General features: G+C 69.3%; 1 protein-coding gene across 1 annotated transcript; it reads right to left on the reverse strand.

Annotated features, from left to right (window-relative positions):
- Positions 1–288: 288 nt before the first annotated feature.
- LOC137668885 (anti-Muellerian hormone type-2 receptor-like) lies at positions 289–9,768 on the reverse strand. Its single transcript, XM_068410702.1, has 15 exons — positions 9,756–9,768; positions 9,406–9,564; positions 8,134–8,316; positions 6,892–6,981; positions 6,311–6,402; positions 5,463–5,561; positions 4,554–4,668; positions 4,305–4,465; positions 4,037–4,166; positions 3,829–3,965; positions 2,839–3,007; positions 2,645–2,727; positions 2,020–2,059; positions 1,560–1,891; positions 289–1,449 (listed from the first exon to the last, which is right to left on the reverse strand). Exons 1-15 carry the CDS (start codon positions 9,766–9,768, stop codon positions 1,399–1,401), a joined length of 1,854 nt encoding a protein of 617 aa, XP_068266803.1. The 3' UTR covers positions 289–1,398.
- Positions 9,769–12,944: the final 3,176 nt, after the last annotated feature.

Here is a 12,944-nt window from a genome sequence, read left to right on the forward strand (position 1 = left end):
TGGGGGGCAATGGGGGGGCAATGGGGGGCAATAGGGGGAATGGGGGAATTGGTGGAGCAATGGGGGCAATGGGGGGACAATGGGGGCAATGGGGGGCAATAGAGGGAATGGGGGGGCAGTGGAGGGTATTGGGGGGCAATGGGGTAACCAGGGCAGGGGGTGCTTAGAGGTGGGGGCAGGTTGGGGGGCACAGGAACAGCTCCCCCCCCCCCCCCATGGGGCTGAGGGGGGTTTGTGTGTGTCCCCCCCCCAGACCCCCCCAATGGCGCGAAAGAGACGTGACACAGCGGGGGGGCACGAGGCTTTATTGGGGGGCAGCAGGGGCAGCTGGCACCCCCCTGGCACCACGGGGTGAGGGGACACATGGGGACCTTGGGGGCATGAGGACATGGTGGGCATGGGGACACAGAGGTCATGGGTGGGCACAGGTGGTCATGGGTGGACATGGGTGGTCATGGGTGGTCATGGGTGGACATGGGAGGTTCCAGGTGGACACAGGGGGTTCCAGATGGTCATGGGTGGTCCTGGGTGGTCACACGTCATCATCGATGGACATGGGAGGTCCAAGGTGGTCACACGTGGTCATGGATGGACACAAGTAGTCCCAGGTGGACACAAATGGTCACGGGTGGTTCCAGATGGTCATGGGTTGTCCTAGGTGATCCCACATGGACATGGATGGACATAGGAGGTCCCAGGTGGACATAGGTGGTCATGGGTGGAGATGAGTGGTCATGGGTGGTCCTGGGTGGTCCCACGTGGTCATGGATGGACACGGGTGGTCACGGATGGTCCTGGGTGATCATGGGCATACGCTTGGCCACGGGACGACATATGTGGTCCCAGGTGGTCAGGTCTGGCCATGGTGGGTCACAGCACCCAGGAGGCCATGGGTGGCCCAGAGTGGTCATGGGCACACGCGTGGTCCCAGGAAGTCATGGGTGGGCACAGAAGGACACGGGGATCCCAGGAGGTCACGGGTGGGCACAGGAGGACACGGGGGTCCCAGGAGGTCCTGGGTGGGCACAGGAGGACATGGGTGGGCACAGGAGGTTACAGGGGTCCCAGGAGGTCACGGGTGGGCACAGGAGGTCATGGGGGTCCCAGGAGGTCCTGGGTGGGCACAGGAGGACATGGGTGGGCACAGGAGGTCATGGGGGTCCCAGGGGGACACAGGGGTCCCAGGAGGTCCTGGGTGGGTACAGGAGGACACGAGGGTCCCAGGAGGACACGGGTGGGCAGAGGAGGACACAGGGGTGCCAGGAGGTCCCAGGTGGTCCCAGGAGGTCACGGGTCATCCCAGGAGGTCGCGGGTGGGCACAGGAGGTCACTTGGGTCCCAGCAGGTCCCAGGAGGTCCCGGGTGGTCCCACGTGGTCCCGGTGGCCCGGTGGTGGCCTCAGTGGGAGTCGCTGCTGGAGGAAGAGGAGGAGGAGGAGGACGAAGAGCGCTGGGGGGGGACAGGACGGCCGTGAGCACCCCGGGGGGGGCCGGGGGTGACCCCCCTGGGTCCCCCCCCAGTGCCACGTGTGTCCCCCCCCCAAATGTCCCCCCCGTCACCTTGTCCCTCTTCTGAGCCTTCTTCATCCTCTTCCTCAGCTTCTTCGCCGCCTTCTTGTCCAGCGCGGGGGGGTACAGGGGGGGCACCCCGGGGTGGGGGTGCTGCAGGGGGGGGCACCCCCCGGGTCCCATCAGGTACGGGGGGGGTGCTGAGGGGCCCAAGGGTGCCCCTGGGGGGTAGGGGGGCTGCCCGGGCCCCCCCAGGGGGTTGGGGGGGACCCCTGGGGAGGGGTGGGGGGGGTACAAGGGGGTGGCTTGGGGGGGGTGGGGGGGGTACACGGGGTTTGGGGGGGGCTGGGGGGGGTACACGGGGTTGGGGGGGGGCGGCTGCCCTGGGGGGGGGGAGAAAAGAGAAAATTGAGGTGGGGGAGGGGCCCATGACCCCCCTCATCGCCCTGGGGGGGGGGTCAAGGCAGCCCCTCCCCCACTTTGGGGGTGCCCCCCACCCCCACCCCCTTACCTGCGCTGGGGTCCCACATGGCAGGTGACACCTCCAGCACCTGGGGGGGGGACACAGGGGGGGCACAGGGGTGAGGGAGGGGCCCCCCAAAACCCCAGGAGGGGGCTCTGGGACCCCCCCACCCACTGGGGACCCCCCCCAACTCCGTGGGGACCCCAAACCGCCCCCCCCCGCTGCCTCCGAGGGGAAACTGAGTCACGGTGGCTGGAGCCAGGGGGGGGTGGGGGGGGCAGGGTAATACTGAGGGGTGCGGGGGGGGGTTTGGGGGTGCGGGGGGGCAACTGGGGGGTGCACAGGGGGTGCGGGGGGGGACTGGGGGGGCAAGGGGGGGTTTGGGGGTTCGGGGGGGGAACTGGGGGGTGCGGGGGGGACTGGGGGGTGCACAGGGGGTGCGGGGGGGAGGCCCGTGGCGGGGGTTGGGGTTGCGGGGGGGGGCTGGGGGGGGTAAAGGGGTGCGGGGGGGGGAACTGGGGGGGCACGAGGGGGTTTGGGGGTGCGGGGGGGGGGCCCTGGGGGTGCAGGGGGGTGCGGGGGGGGGGACTGTGGGGGCGTAAGTGGGTGCACGGGGGGGGGGTTTAGGGTGCGGGGGGGGGGTGCAGGGCCCCCCCGGGGGCTCCGCTCCCACCTTCCGCCTCCGCTGCGGCCGCGGCCCCGCCCGGGGGGGGGAGGGGGCGGGGCGGGGGGCGGGGCCTCCCGAGGGGGCGGGGCCTGTGTCCCTCGGTGGGGGGGGGCGGGCAGTGAATGGGGGCAGCGGGGTCCTAGTGCCCCCCCCCCCCCCCCCCCCCCCCCCCGCCCCGTGCCTCAGTTTCCCTCCCGCACCCACCTCTGGCTCAGCGGCGGGGGGGGCGGCTCGGCCCTGCGGGGGTCCGGCGGTGCCCGGGGAGGGTCCGGTGGGGGGGGGGGGGGGTCCGGCGGTGGGGGGGGGCCCCGCTGCCAGGCACTGGAGGTCCCAGCAATCCTCCAGCAGCTCCGGCAGGGCCCCCCCGGCCTGCGGGGACCCCCCCGGGCCTCAGCGGGGACCCCCTGGGTGGGGGAACCCCCTGGCATGACACCCCCAAATAGGGACACACACCCCCCCCAAGGCAGGGGCATCCTGGGAAGGGGCACCCCTGGGCACCCCCACACCCCCCTGGGCACCCAGGCAGTGACCCCCCAGGCACGGGCACCCCAGGGCACCCTGGGCACCCCCAAACACCCCACGGTACCTGGGCAGGGACACCCCCCCAGGGCACCCTGGACATCCCTGGGCACCCTCAAACACCCCAGGGCACCCACACAGAGACCCCACCCTCCCTGGGCATGGACCCCCCTGGGTCACCCCTGCCCATGGGCACCCTCAGTACCCTGGGGCACCCCTGGGCACCCAGACAGGACCCCCCCCGCCGTGCATGGGCACCCCAGGGCACCCCCAAACACCGCTGGGCACCCACACATGGACCCCCCTCCCCTGGGCATGGACCCCCCTGGGTCACCCCTGTCCTTGGGCACTCTCAGTACCCTGGGGCACCCCTGGGCACCCCCAAACACCCCATGGTACCTGGGCATGGACCCCCCTGGGTCCCCCTGCCCATGGGCACCCTCAGTACCCCGGGGCACCCCTGGGCACCCCCAAACACTCCATGGTACCTGGGCAGGGACCCCCCCAGGGCATGGGCACCCTGGGGCACCCTGGGCACCCCTGGGTACCCCCAAACCCCCCAGGCCACCCAGGCATGGAGCCCCCCCCGGGTCACCCCTGCCCATGGGCACCCTCTGCACCCCGGGGCACCCTTGGGCACCCAGGCAGGACCCCCCCCGCTGGGTGCTGACCTGGGGGGCTCGGTGCCAGGCCGGGGGGATGAGCGGGCGCCGTCGCTCCTCCACGGCCAAGCGCCAGAGCTCAGTGCCCGTGGGGCTGGCACCCAGCTCGGCCTCGTACGCCAGCCGAAAGGGCGGCACGGGCGCTCCTGCGGGGCGAGGGGGTCAGCGAGGATGGGTGGGGGGGGGGGCCCCAAGGGGGGCACCCATGGGTGCTCACCGGGGCTGAGGGCCTGGCAGCGCGTGAGGATCTCCCAGAGGAGCAGGGCCGGGGCGTAGACGTCGGCCTGGCGCAGCGCCCGGCCCCACGCCCGCAGGATCTCGGGGGCCTGGTACCGCTGGGTGCCCACCTGCGAAGGGGGCACGGGGGGCACCGGGACCCCCGGGGGTGGTCCCCAGCTGTCCCCACCCGCACCGGCCGTGGCGTGGGACATCCCTGTCCCCATCCCATCCCTGTCCCCATCCTGTCCCCATCCCTGTCCCCACACCTTGCGGATGCTCACGGCGTGCCGGGCGCCGGTGCCACCCTGGGTGCCCGGTGGCAGTGCCAGCGCCAGCCCGAAGTCCCCGGTGACGCAGGTCCCGTCCCCGCGCACCAGCACGTTCTGGCTGCTCAGGTCCCGGTGCACAACGCTGGGCTTGTACAGGCCTGGGGGGGGGGACACGGAGGGGTGACACGGGGGGGTGACACCCCCGCAGGGACCTGGCGGGCTCGGGGCAGGGGTGGCCGCGCTCACCATCACGCCAGAGCTCCCGGTGCAGGAGGGCCAGGCCGCGGGCGAGGGCCAGGGCCAGGCGCACGCTGCTGGCCCACGGCCCCACGTGCTGCCCCAGGAGGTGTCGCAGGGAGCCCTGGGGACACGGGGACACGTGTGAGACATGGGGACATGCGTATGGACATGGGGACACAGCTGGGGACATGGGGACATGCGTGGGAACATGGGGACATGCATGGGGACACGCCTGGGAACACGCCTGGGGACATGGGGACATGCATGGGGACACTTGTGGGGACATGGGGACACAGTTGGGGACACCCCTGGGGACATGCCTGGGGACATGGGGACACGCTTGGGGACATGGGGACACACTTGGGGACACACCTGGGGACATGGGGACATGCCTGGGGACATGGGGACATGTGTGGGGACACAGGGACACATGTGGAGACATGGGGACACGCCTGGGGACACGCCTGGGGACATGGGGACACACTTGGGGACACACCTGGGGACACACCTGGGGACACAGGGACACATGTGGGGACATGGGGACATGCGTGGGGACATGGGGACACACTTGGGGACATGGGGACATATGTGGGGTCATGGGGGCATGCCTGGGGACATGTGTAGGGACACGCCTGGGGACACGCTTGGGGACATGGGGACATGCCTGGGGACATGAGGACACACCTGGCGACACACCTGAGGACACACCTGGGGACACGGGGACACATGTTGGGACACGAGGACATGTGTGGGGACACGCCTGGGGACATGGGGACATGCGTGGGGACATGGGGACACGCTTGGGGACACATGTGGGGACACAAGAACATGCCTGGGGACATGTGTGGGGACACGGGGCCGCACTTGGGGACACACGTGGGGACACACTCGGTGACACCCCCCCCCCCCGCTCACCGCCGGGCGCAGCCGCCCCCCCCGCGCCCCGTCCCGCAGCTCCGGGCGCAGCCCCGCGCAGCGCCCCCCCGCGGCCGGGAACCGCCCCGCCGGCAGCACCTGCCGGGGACACCCATGGGTGCCATGGGGACACCCGGGGGGGGCCCACCCTGCGCTGGGTGGCCCCAGCCACAGGGACACCCGGCCCCGGGCACCCATGGGTGGCCCCAGCCCCAGCCCCAGGGTCCCCCACACCCAGGGACCCTCAGGCACCCATGGGTGGCCCCAGCCCCAGTTCACCCAGTCCCATGAGCACCCCAAACAGCCCACGGGCATCCCCAGTCACCCCAAATCTGGTACACCCAGCCCCGGGCACCCATGGGTGGCCCCAGCCCCAGGAACCCCACACCCAGGGACCCTCAGGCACCCCAAACCCCGTAACCCCAGCCCCGGGCACCCATGGGTGGTCCCAGCCACAGACATCCCCACACCCAGGGATCCTCAGGCACCCATGGGCATCCCCAGCCCCAGTCACCCCCAAATCCTGTACACCCACTCCTGGGCACCCATGGGTGGCCCCAGCCCCATGGGCACCCATGTGCACCCCAAACAGCCCACGGGCATCCCCAGCCACCCCAAAACTGGTACACCCAGCCCCGGGCACCCATGGGTGGCTCCAGCCCCAGGCACCCCAAACCCAGTAACCCCAGCCCCAGGCACCCATGGGCACCCTCACCCCAGGGCTTCCTTGTGCCCCCCCCACTACTTGTGCCCCCCCCCCATGGGTGCTCCCCAGTCACCTCCCCATAGGGATGCCTCCCCATGGGTCCCCACCACCCCATGGGTGCCCCCCGGGGTGCCCCCCTCACGTGCAGCGCAGGCAGGTCCGGCCTGGGGGGCTCCGGGGGCACCCCGACCCCGCGGGGGGGCTGCCCTGGGTGGGCCCTCGCCCGTTGCAGCCCTGGCACAGGGACACGTGGGACATGGGGACCCCGGGGACACCCCCCACCTGGGGACCCCCCCACTGGGGACCCCTCACAACCAGGACCTGGGGACACCAGGGACCTCTAGGATCCCCCAGACCCCCCACCCGGGGGACACGGGGGACACTGGGGACACCCCATGCGGGCACCCCCCCCCACCAGGGGCTCCCCAGGACACGGGGACAGGGTGACATGGCACTTGGGGACCCCCCACTCCCCAGAGACCCACACCCTGGGGACACCCAGGGACGTGGCATTTGGGGACACCCACACCCAGGGACACCCACACCCTGGGGACCCTGGGGACGTGGCATTTGGGGACACCCACACCCAGGGACACCCACACCCTGGGGACCCTGGGGACGTGGCATTTGGGGACACCCAGGGACACCCACACCCAGGGACACCCAGGGGACACGGGGCAGGGGGTGGCCTGTGCCCGGGGGTCCCCGTGTCCCCGTCCCTACCGAGGGCGGCCAGGCAGGTGAGGAGGAGGACGAGGAGGGGGCTGGCACCCCACAGCCACAGGGTCCCCGGGGACCCCCCACGGCCGGGCACTGGGGACAGAGCCTGCGGTGAACGAGGCCACCCCGCACCTGGCGGGGACCCCCCATGGGTTCCCCAGCCCCATATAGGTCCCTCATGGGTCACCAGGACCCCCCATGGGTTCCCCAGCCCCATATAGGTCCCTTATGGGTCCCCCCAGTCCCCCATGGGTCCCCCAGTCCCCCCCAGGTCCCTTATGGGTCCCAGGACTCCCCATGGGTCCCCCAGTCCCCCTCAGGTCCCTTATGGGTCCCCCCAGTCCCCCATGGGTCCCCCAGTCCCCCCCAGGTCCCTTATGGGTCCCAGATCCCCCCTGTGGGTCCCCCAGTCCCCCCCAGTCCCCCATGGGTCCCCCAGTCCCCCCCAGTCCCCCCAGTGCCCCCCCAGTCCCCCATGGGTCCCCCAGTCCCTCCCAGGTCCCCTATGGGTCCCCAGGGACCCCCAGGTCCCTTATGGGTCCCAGATCCCCCCCATGGGTCCCCCAATCCCCTCCCAGTCCCTTATGGGTCCCCAGTCACCGCCCAGGTCCCCTATGGGTCCCAGGACCCCCCCCATGGGTCCCTTGAAGACCTCAGGGTCCCCCCAGTGCCCCCCCAGTCCCCCCCCAGTCCCCCATGGGTCCCCAGGGACACCCAGGTCCCCTATGGGTCCCAGATCCCCCCCATGGGTCCCTCAATCCCCCCCCCCCCCAGTCCCTTATGGGTCCCAAGTCCGCCCCCCCCGCGGGCCACCCCCCCACCCATGGGTCCCTTGAAGATGCCAGGGTCCGCCCAGTGCCCCCCAGTCCCCCATGGGTCCCCCCATTCCCCCCCAGGTCCCTTATGGGTCCCCCCCAGTCCCCCATGGGTCCCCCAGTCCCTCCCAGGTCCCCTATGGGTCCCAAGCCCCCCCCCCACGGGCCACCAGCCTCCCCCCCCGGGCCACCAGCCTCCCCCCCATGGGTCCCAGTTCCCCCCTATGAGTCCCTTGAAGATCTCAGGGTCCCCCCAGTCCCCCCCCAGTCCCCCATGGGTCCCCAGGGACCCCCAGGTCCCCTATGGGTCCCAGGACCCCCCCATGGGTCCCCCAGTCCCCCCCGCGTCCCAGATTCCCCCCACAGGTCCCCGAGCCCCCCCTCGGCCTCCCAGTGGAGCCCCCCCAGCCCCCCCAGTGCCCCCCAGTACCGGGGCCGTGGCGGGGCGCCCCCAGGGCTGTCCCGGTCCCTGTCCCGGTCCCTGTCGCCGTCCCGGGCCCGTTGCAGAGGTGCCCGTGGCAGAGACACACGAGGACGGAGCCACCGGGGGGGCCCGCGGGGCTGGGGGCGCAGGTGGCAGAGGGACAGGCGGCCCCCCCGCCCCCCCAGCAGCCTGGGGACACGGGGACAGGGGGACACAGGGACACGGGGACACGGGGACACAGGGACACAGGGACACGGGGACACAGGGACATGGGGACAAGGGGACACAGAGACATGGGGACACAGGGACATGGGGACATGGGGACACGGGGACATGGGGACACAGGGACAGGGGGGACACGGTGACATGGGGACAAGGGGACACGGGGACACAGGGACACGGGGACATGGAAACACGGGACATGGGGACATGGGGACAGGGGGACACGGAGACACGGAGACATGGGGGACATGGGGACCGTGGGGACACGGTGACACAGGGACATACGGACATGGGGACAGGGGGACACCCCAGGGGGCTGCCGGGGGGTCCCCTGGCCCGGGGCAGGGTGCCTGGCTGAACACCCCCCTCGGGACCCCCCTGGGACCCCCCCATGGGACCCCCCTCCCTGAGACCCCCCACCCCAGGACCCCCCTGGGCCACCCCCCAGGACCTCTCCCCGCCCCCCCCCGCGCTGCCCCGTCCCAGCGCCGCTGTAGCCACTTCTCAAGGCCAAGGTCGAGCGCGGCAGCTGGGCAGGGACCCGGGGCTTCCCCGCACCCCCCCGCACCCCCCAACTGCGCCTGAAGGGGCAGGATCGGGCCCCTCCACCCTGCCCCAGCCCCTTCTGCCCCCCCCCATACCCTCCCAGGGCAGGATCGGGCCCCTCCACCCTGCCCCAGCCCCTTCTGCCCCCCAATACCCCCCCCAGGGCAGGATCAGGCCCTTCAATCCTGCCCCAGCCTGCCCCCCCCCCCCCAATACCCCCTCCCCAGGGCAGGATCAGGCCCCAGCAACCCCCCCCAGTGATCCCTTGGGGCAGGATCGGGCCCCTCCATCCTGCCCCAGCCCCTTCCCCCCCCCAATACCCCCCCTCAGGGCAGGATCAGGCCCCAGCCCCCCTCCCCAGCGATACCCCAGGGCAGGATCAGGCCCCTTCTCCCCCCCAGGCCAGGCTCAGCCACTGCCCCCCCCCCCCCCCCACGACCCCCCCCGGGGTGTTGGGGGGTGTTGGGGGGTGCTGCGGGGTGCTGGGGGGGTGCTGGGGGGGGGTCTCACCCTGCACCAGCGCGTGGCTCCGGTTCCAGATGCCGATGCAGCACTGGCCGGGGGGGCAGAGCACGGTCCGGGCCTTGGCCCCCCCCGCGCCCCCCAACCCCCCCCGCACGCTGGGGTGCTTGTAGGAGACGCAGGTGAGGTTCCGGGGGGGGCCTGGAACTGGGGGGGGGGGGACAGTGGGTGGGGGGTCCCAGCCCCCCCCCTCCCCAGCATCCTCACCCCAGGGTGGGGGGTCCCCAGCACCCACCTGGAAATGGGGGGGGACACAGTAGGGTGGCTCCCAGCCCCCCCCCAAAGAGCCTTCCCCCCCCCAGCACCCTCACCCCAGGGTGGGGGTCCCCAGCACCCACCGGGCAGCCCCATGGTGCCTCCGGCTGCGGAGGAGCAGGATGAGTGCGGGGGGGTGGGAAGGAGCCAGCGGGTCCGGCCGGAGGCAGCCCCCGGGGGGGGAGGAGGAGGAGGAGGAGGAGGAGGAAGGTGCTGCCCCCGCAGCGGGGAGGAGAGAGGGACGGGGGGGGCCCCAGGTGGGAGCTAGCGCGCACCCCCCAGGGCCCAGCACCCACCCAGAGCCCCAGCACCCCATAACCTCATCACCCCCCCAGCACCCCCCTAACCCCAGCAGCCCCCAGCACCCCCCAATAGCCCCAGCACCCCCCCAGCACCCCCATAACCCCCCCCCCAAAATCACACCCATCCCCCCCAACTAACCTCCCTGCCTCAGTTCCCGCCCCCCCCCCCACTCCTCCCCATGGCGCCGTGCCTCAGTTTCCCCACCTAGGACTGAATCACCCCCCCAAAACCGAATTGCCCCCCCCAGAACCGAATCACCCCTCCAAAACCGAATTGCCCTCCCCAAAATCGAATTGCCCCTCCCCAAAACCGAATTACCCCCCCAAAAACCGAATCGCCCCCCTAAAACCCAATTGCCCCCCCAAAACCGAATTGCCCCCCCAGAACCGAATTGCTCCCCCCTAAACCGAATTGCCCCCCCTAAAACCCAATTGCCCCTCCCCAAAACCGAATCGCCCCCCTAAACCGAATCGCCCCTCCCCAAAACCGAATCGCCCCCCCTAAAACCCAATTGCCCCCCCAAACCGAATTGCCCCCCCAAACCGAATTGCCCCTCCCCAAAACCGAATTGCCCCCCCTAAAACCCAATTGCCCCCCCAAAACCGAATCGCCCCCCCCCAAAACCGAATTCCCCCCCCAAAAACCCAATTGTCCCCCCAAAACCGAATTGCCCCCCCAGAACCGAATCGCCCCCCCAAAACCCAATTGCCCCCCCAAAACCGAATTGCCCCTCCCAAACCGAATCACCCCCCCCAAACCCCCCCAAGTCCCCCCCAAGGAACCCCCCCACATCTCCAGACAACGCCAGCGACTCGTATTTATTACAAAACAAAAAAAAAAATCATCGTTCCCCGTTTACAAAGAGCCCCCCACCCCCCCCAAACTAACATTTTTCACCTAAACTCTCTTTGTACAAAAAAATAGCACTTTTGGGGACTAAAAAAAAAAAAAAACCCCCCCAAAACCACCCAACCGACCCCCCCCCCAGCAAAAAAAACACAGTTTGGGTGTTGACATTGAAATTCAAAATTAACCCCCCCACATTATTCACCCCCCCCCAAGAAATTAATATAATTAATATCGAGCAGGACGAGATCAAAGAGTCTTGATGGGGAATTATTGCCGTGGGGGGGGGGGAGCCCCCCCCACGCTGCATAGACAACAGCCCCCCCCCCCAAATTAAGGGGTGACGGTGGGTTAAAGCTTGGGGACACCCCAAATCCCCCCAAAATCACCTTTTTTTTGGGGGGGGGGATAGAAAAGTCAGGGGGAGGCAGGAGGGGAGCGGGGGGGGCTCATCCCCCCCCCTTATCAAGGCACGTTTGTGGGTGTCCCCCCCCCCAGGGGTGCTTTGGGGGGGGGGTTTGGGTGCACGGAGCAGGGCGTTGGGTGCCGCAGAAATCGGGTCCAGTTGTGCCCCCCCCACCCCAAAATCCTCCAACCCCCCCCCCCCAAAAAAACACAGGGGGGGGTGAGGACCCCCCTGGCTTCACACAGCCCCCCCCCACGACCCCCCCACCCACATTTCCATAGGAAAATTAAGCTCCATCAAGGATGGGGAACGTCACCGTGGGGGGGGGACACCCCAAACCCCCCCAGTGTGGTGAGGGTTTGGGGGGGGGGGGGGTTTGGCACTTGATTCCTGGGATGGGGGGGGGGGGTTGGGGACCCCCATTTATGGGGTGAGGGGGGGGGAAATATATATCTATCAATTAAATTAAAAGAAAATTCCGTTTTTTTACCAATTTTCTGTAGTTTCCAGTATCGAGGTGGGGGGGGGACAAGGTGGGGGGGGGGGGACAAGGGGAGGGGGGGGCCCCGCTGGGGAACTCATAGTGCTTCACCGATTATTAAAATACAAATGCTTAAAGTTTCCTATATAAAAATATACAAATGCAAAAATATATATCGAGAGAGAGAGGGAGCGTGGGGGGGGGGGGCCAGGGGGGGGCTGCCCCCACCCCCGCCGAGCTCTTCGTTAATTTTTAAAAATTAAACAAAAAATAAATCAACCCCCCCCCCAGGGTCAAAAATAAAACACCTTCAGGTTCCCAGGCTGGCTGGGTTCAGCCCTGGGGGGGTCACTGGGGGGGTTTTAGGTGTCTGGGTTGGGGTAAGGGGGGAAATTTGGCTCCTGGGGGGGGTTTTTGGGTGCCCCCCCCCCCAAAGGGCACCCCAAGAGGGGTTTGGGCAACCTCAAGCCCTTCGTGGTGGTCACGGCTGGGGTGAAGCCCGGGGGGGATGTGGGGGGGTATGGGGGGTGTGGGGGGGGGTATGGGGGGGGTGGGGGGGGGTATGGGGGGGCATGGGGGGTATAGGGGGAGTATGGGGGGTATAGGGGGGTATGGGGGGGTGGGAGGGGGTATGGGGGTGGTATGGGGGGTATGGGGGGGGTATGGGGGGGGTGGGAGGGGGTATGGGGGTGGTATGGGGGATGTGGGGGGGTATGGGGGGGGTGGGAGGGGGTATGGGGGGTGTGGGAGGGGGTATGGGGGGTGTGGGGGAGTATGGGGGGGGTGGGAGGGGTTATGGGGGGGGTGGGGATGGGAATTGGCCTGGAAATAAAGATTATTTAGGAAAAAAAATAAAACTTATTAAAAAAAATTAATCCACTAAGAGAGGGAAGAGCCTGAAAACCCCCGAGATTTCACCCAAAGCGGCTGTCGAGGGTCCCCAGTGCCGCGGGGATGGAGTTCAAGGGGTCCCTGCGTGGTTCTGTGTCACCCTGAGCTGAGATTTCCCCCCCCCCTTCCCTCTTCCCCTTTCCTGGTCCCCCCCTTCCCCTTCCTGGTCCCCCTTCCCCTTTCCTGGTCCCCGTTCTCCCTTCCTGGTCCCCCCCTTCCCCTTTCCCCCTTCCTGGGTCCCCCCCTTCCCCTTCCTGAGTCCCCCCTTCCCCCTTCCTGGGTCCCCTCCTTCCTTCTTCCCCCTTCCTGGGTGCCCCCCTTCCCCTTCCTGGGTCCTCCTTTCCT

This window comes from Nyctibius grandis, chromosome 11, assembly GCF_013368605.1.
Source record: "Nyctibius grandis isolate bNycGra1 chromosome 11, bNycGra1.pri, whole genome shotgun sequence".
Classification (NCBI taxonomy): domain Eukaryota; kingdom Metazoa; phylum Chordata; class Aves; order Nyctibiiformes; family Nyctibiidae; genus Nyctibius; species Nyctibius grandis.

What these genes read in the sequence shown, in the direction of transcription:
- LOC137668885 (XM_068410702.1), bottom strand. An exon ending in CCGGGAGCTCTGGCGTGATG is followed by an intron (nt 4,466 to 4,553) that starts GTGAGCGCGGCC and finishes CCCCCCCCCCAG; the next exon opens with GCCTGTACAAGCCCAGCGTT. An exon ending in ACGCCGTGAGCATCCGCAAG is followed by an intron (nt 4,167 to 4,304) that starts GTGTGGGGACAG and finishes CCCCCTTCGCAG; the next exon opens with GTGGGCACCCAGCGGTACCA.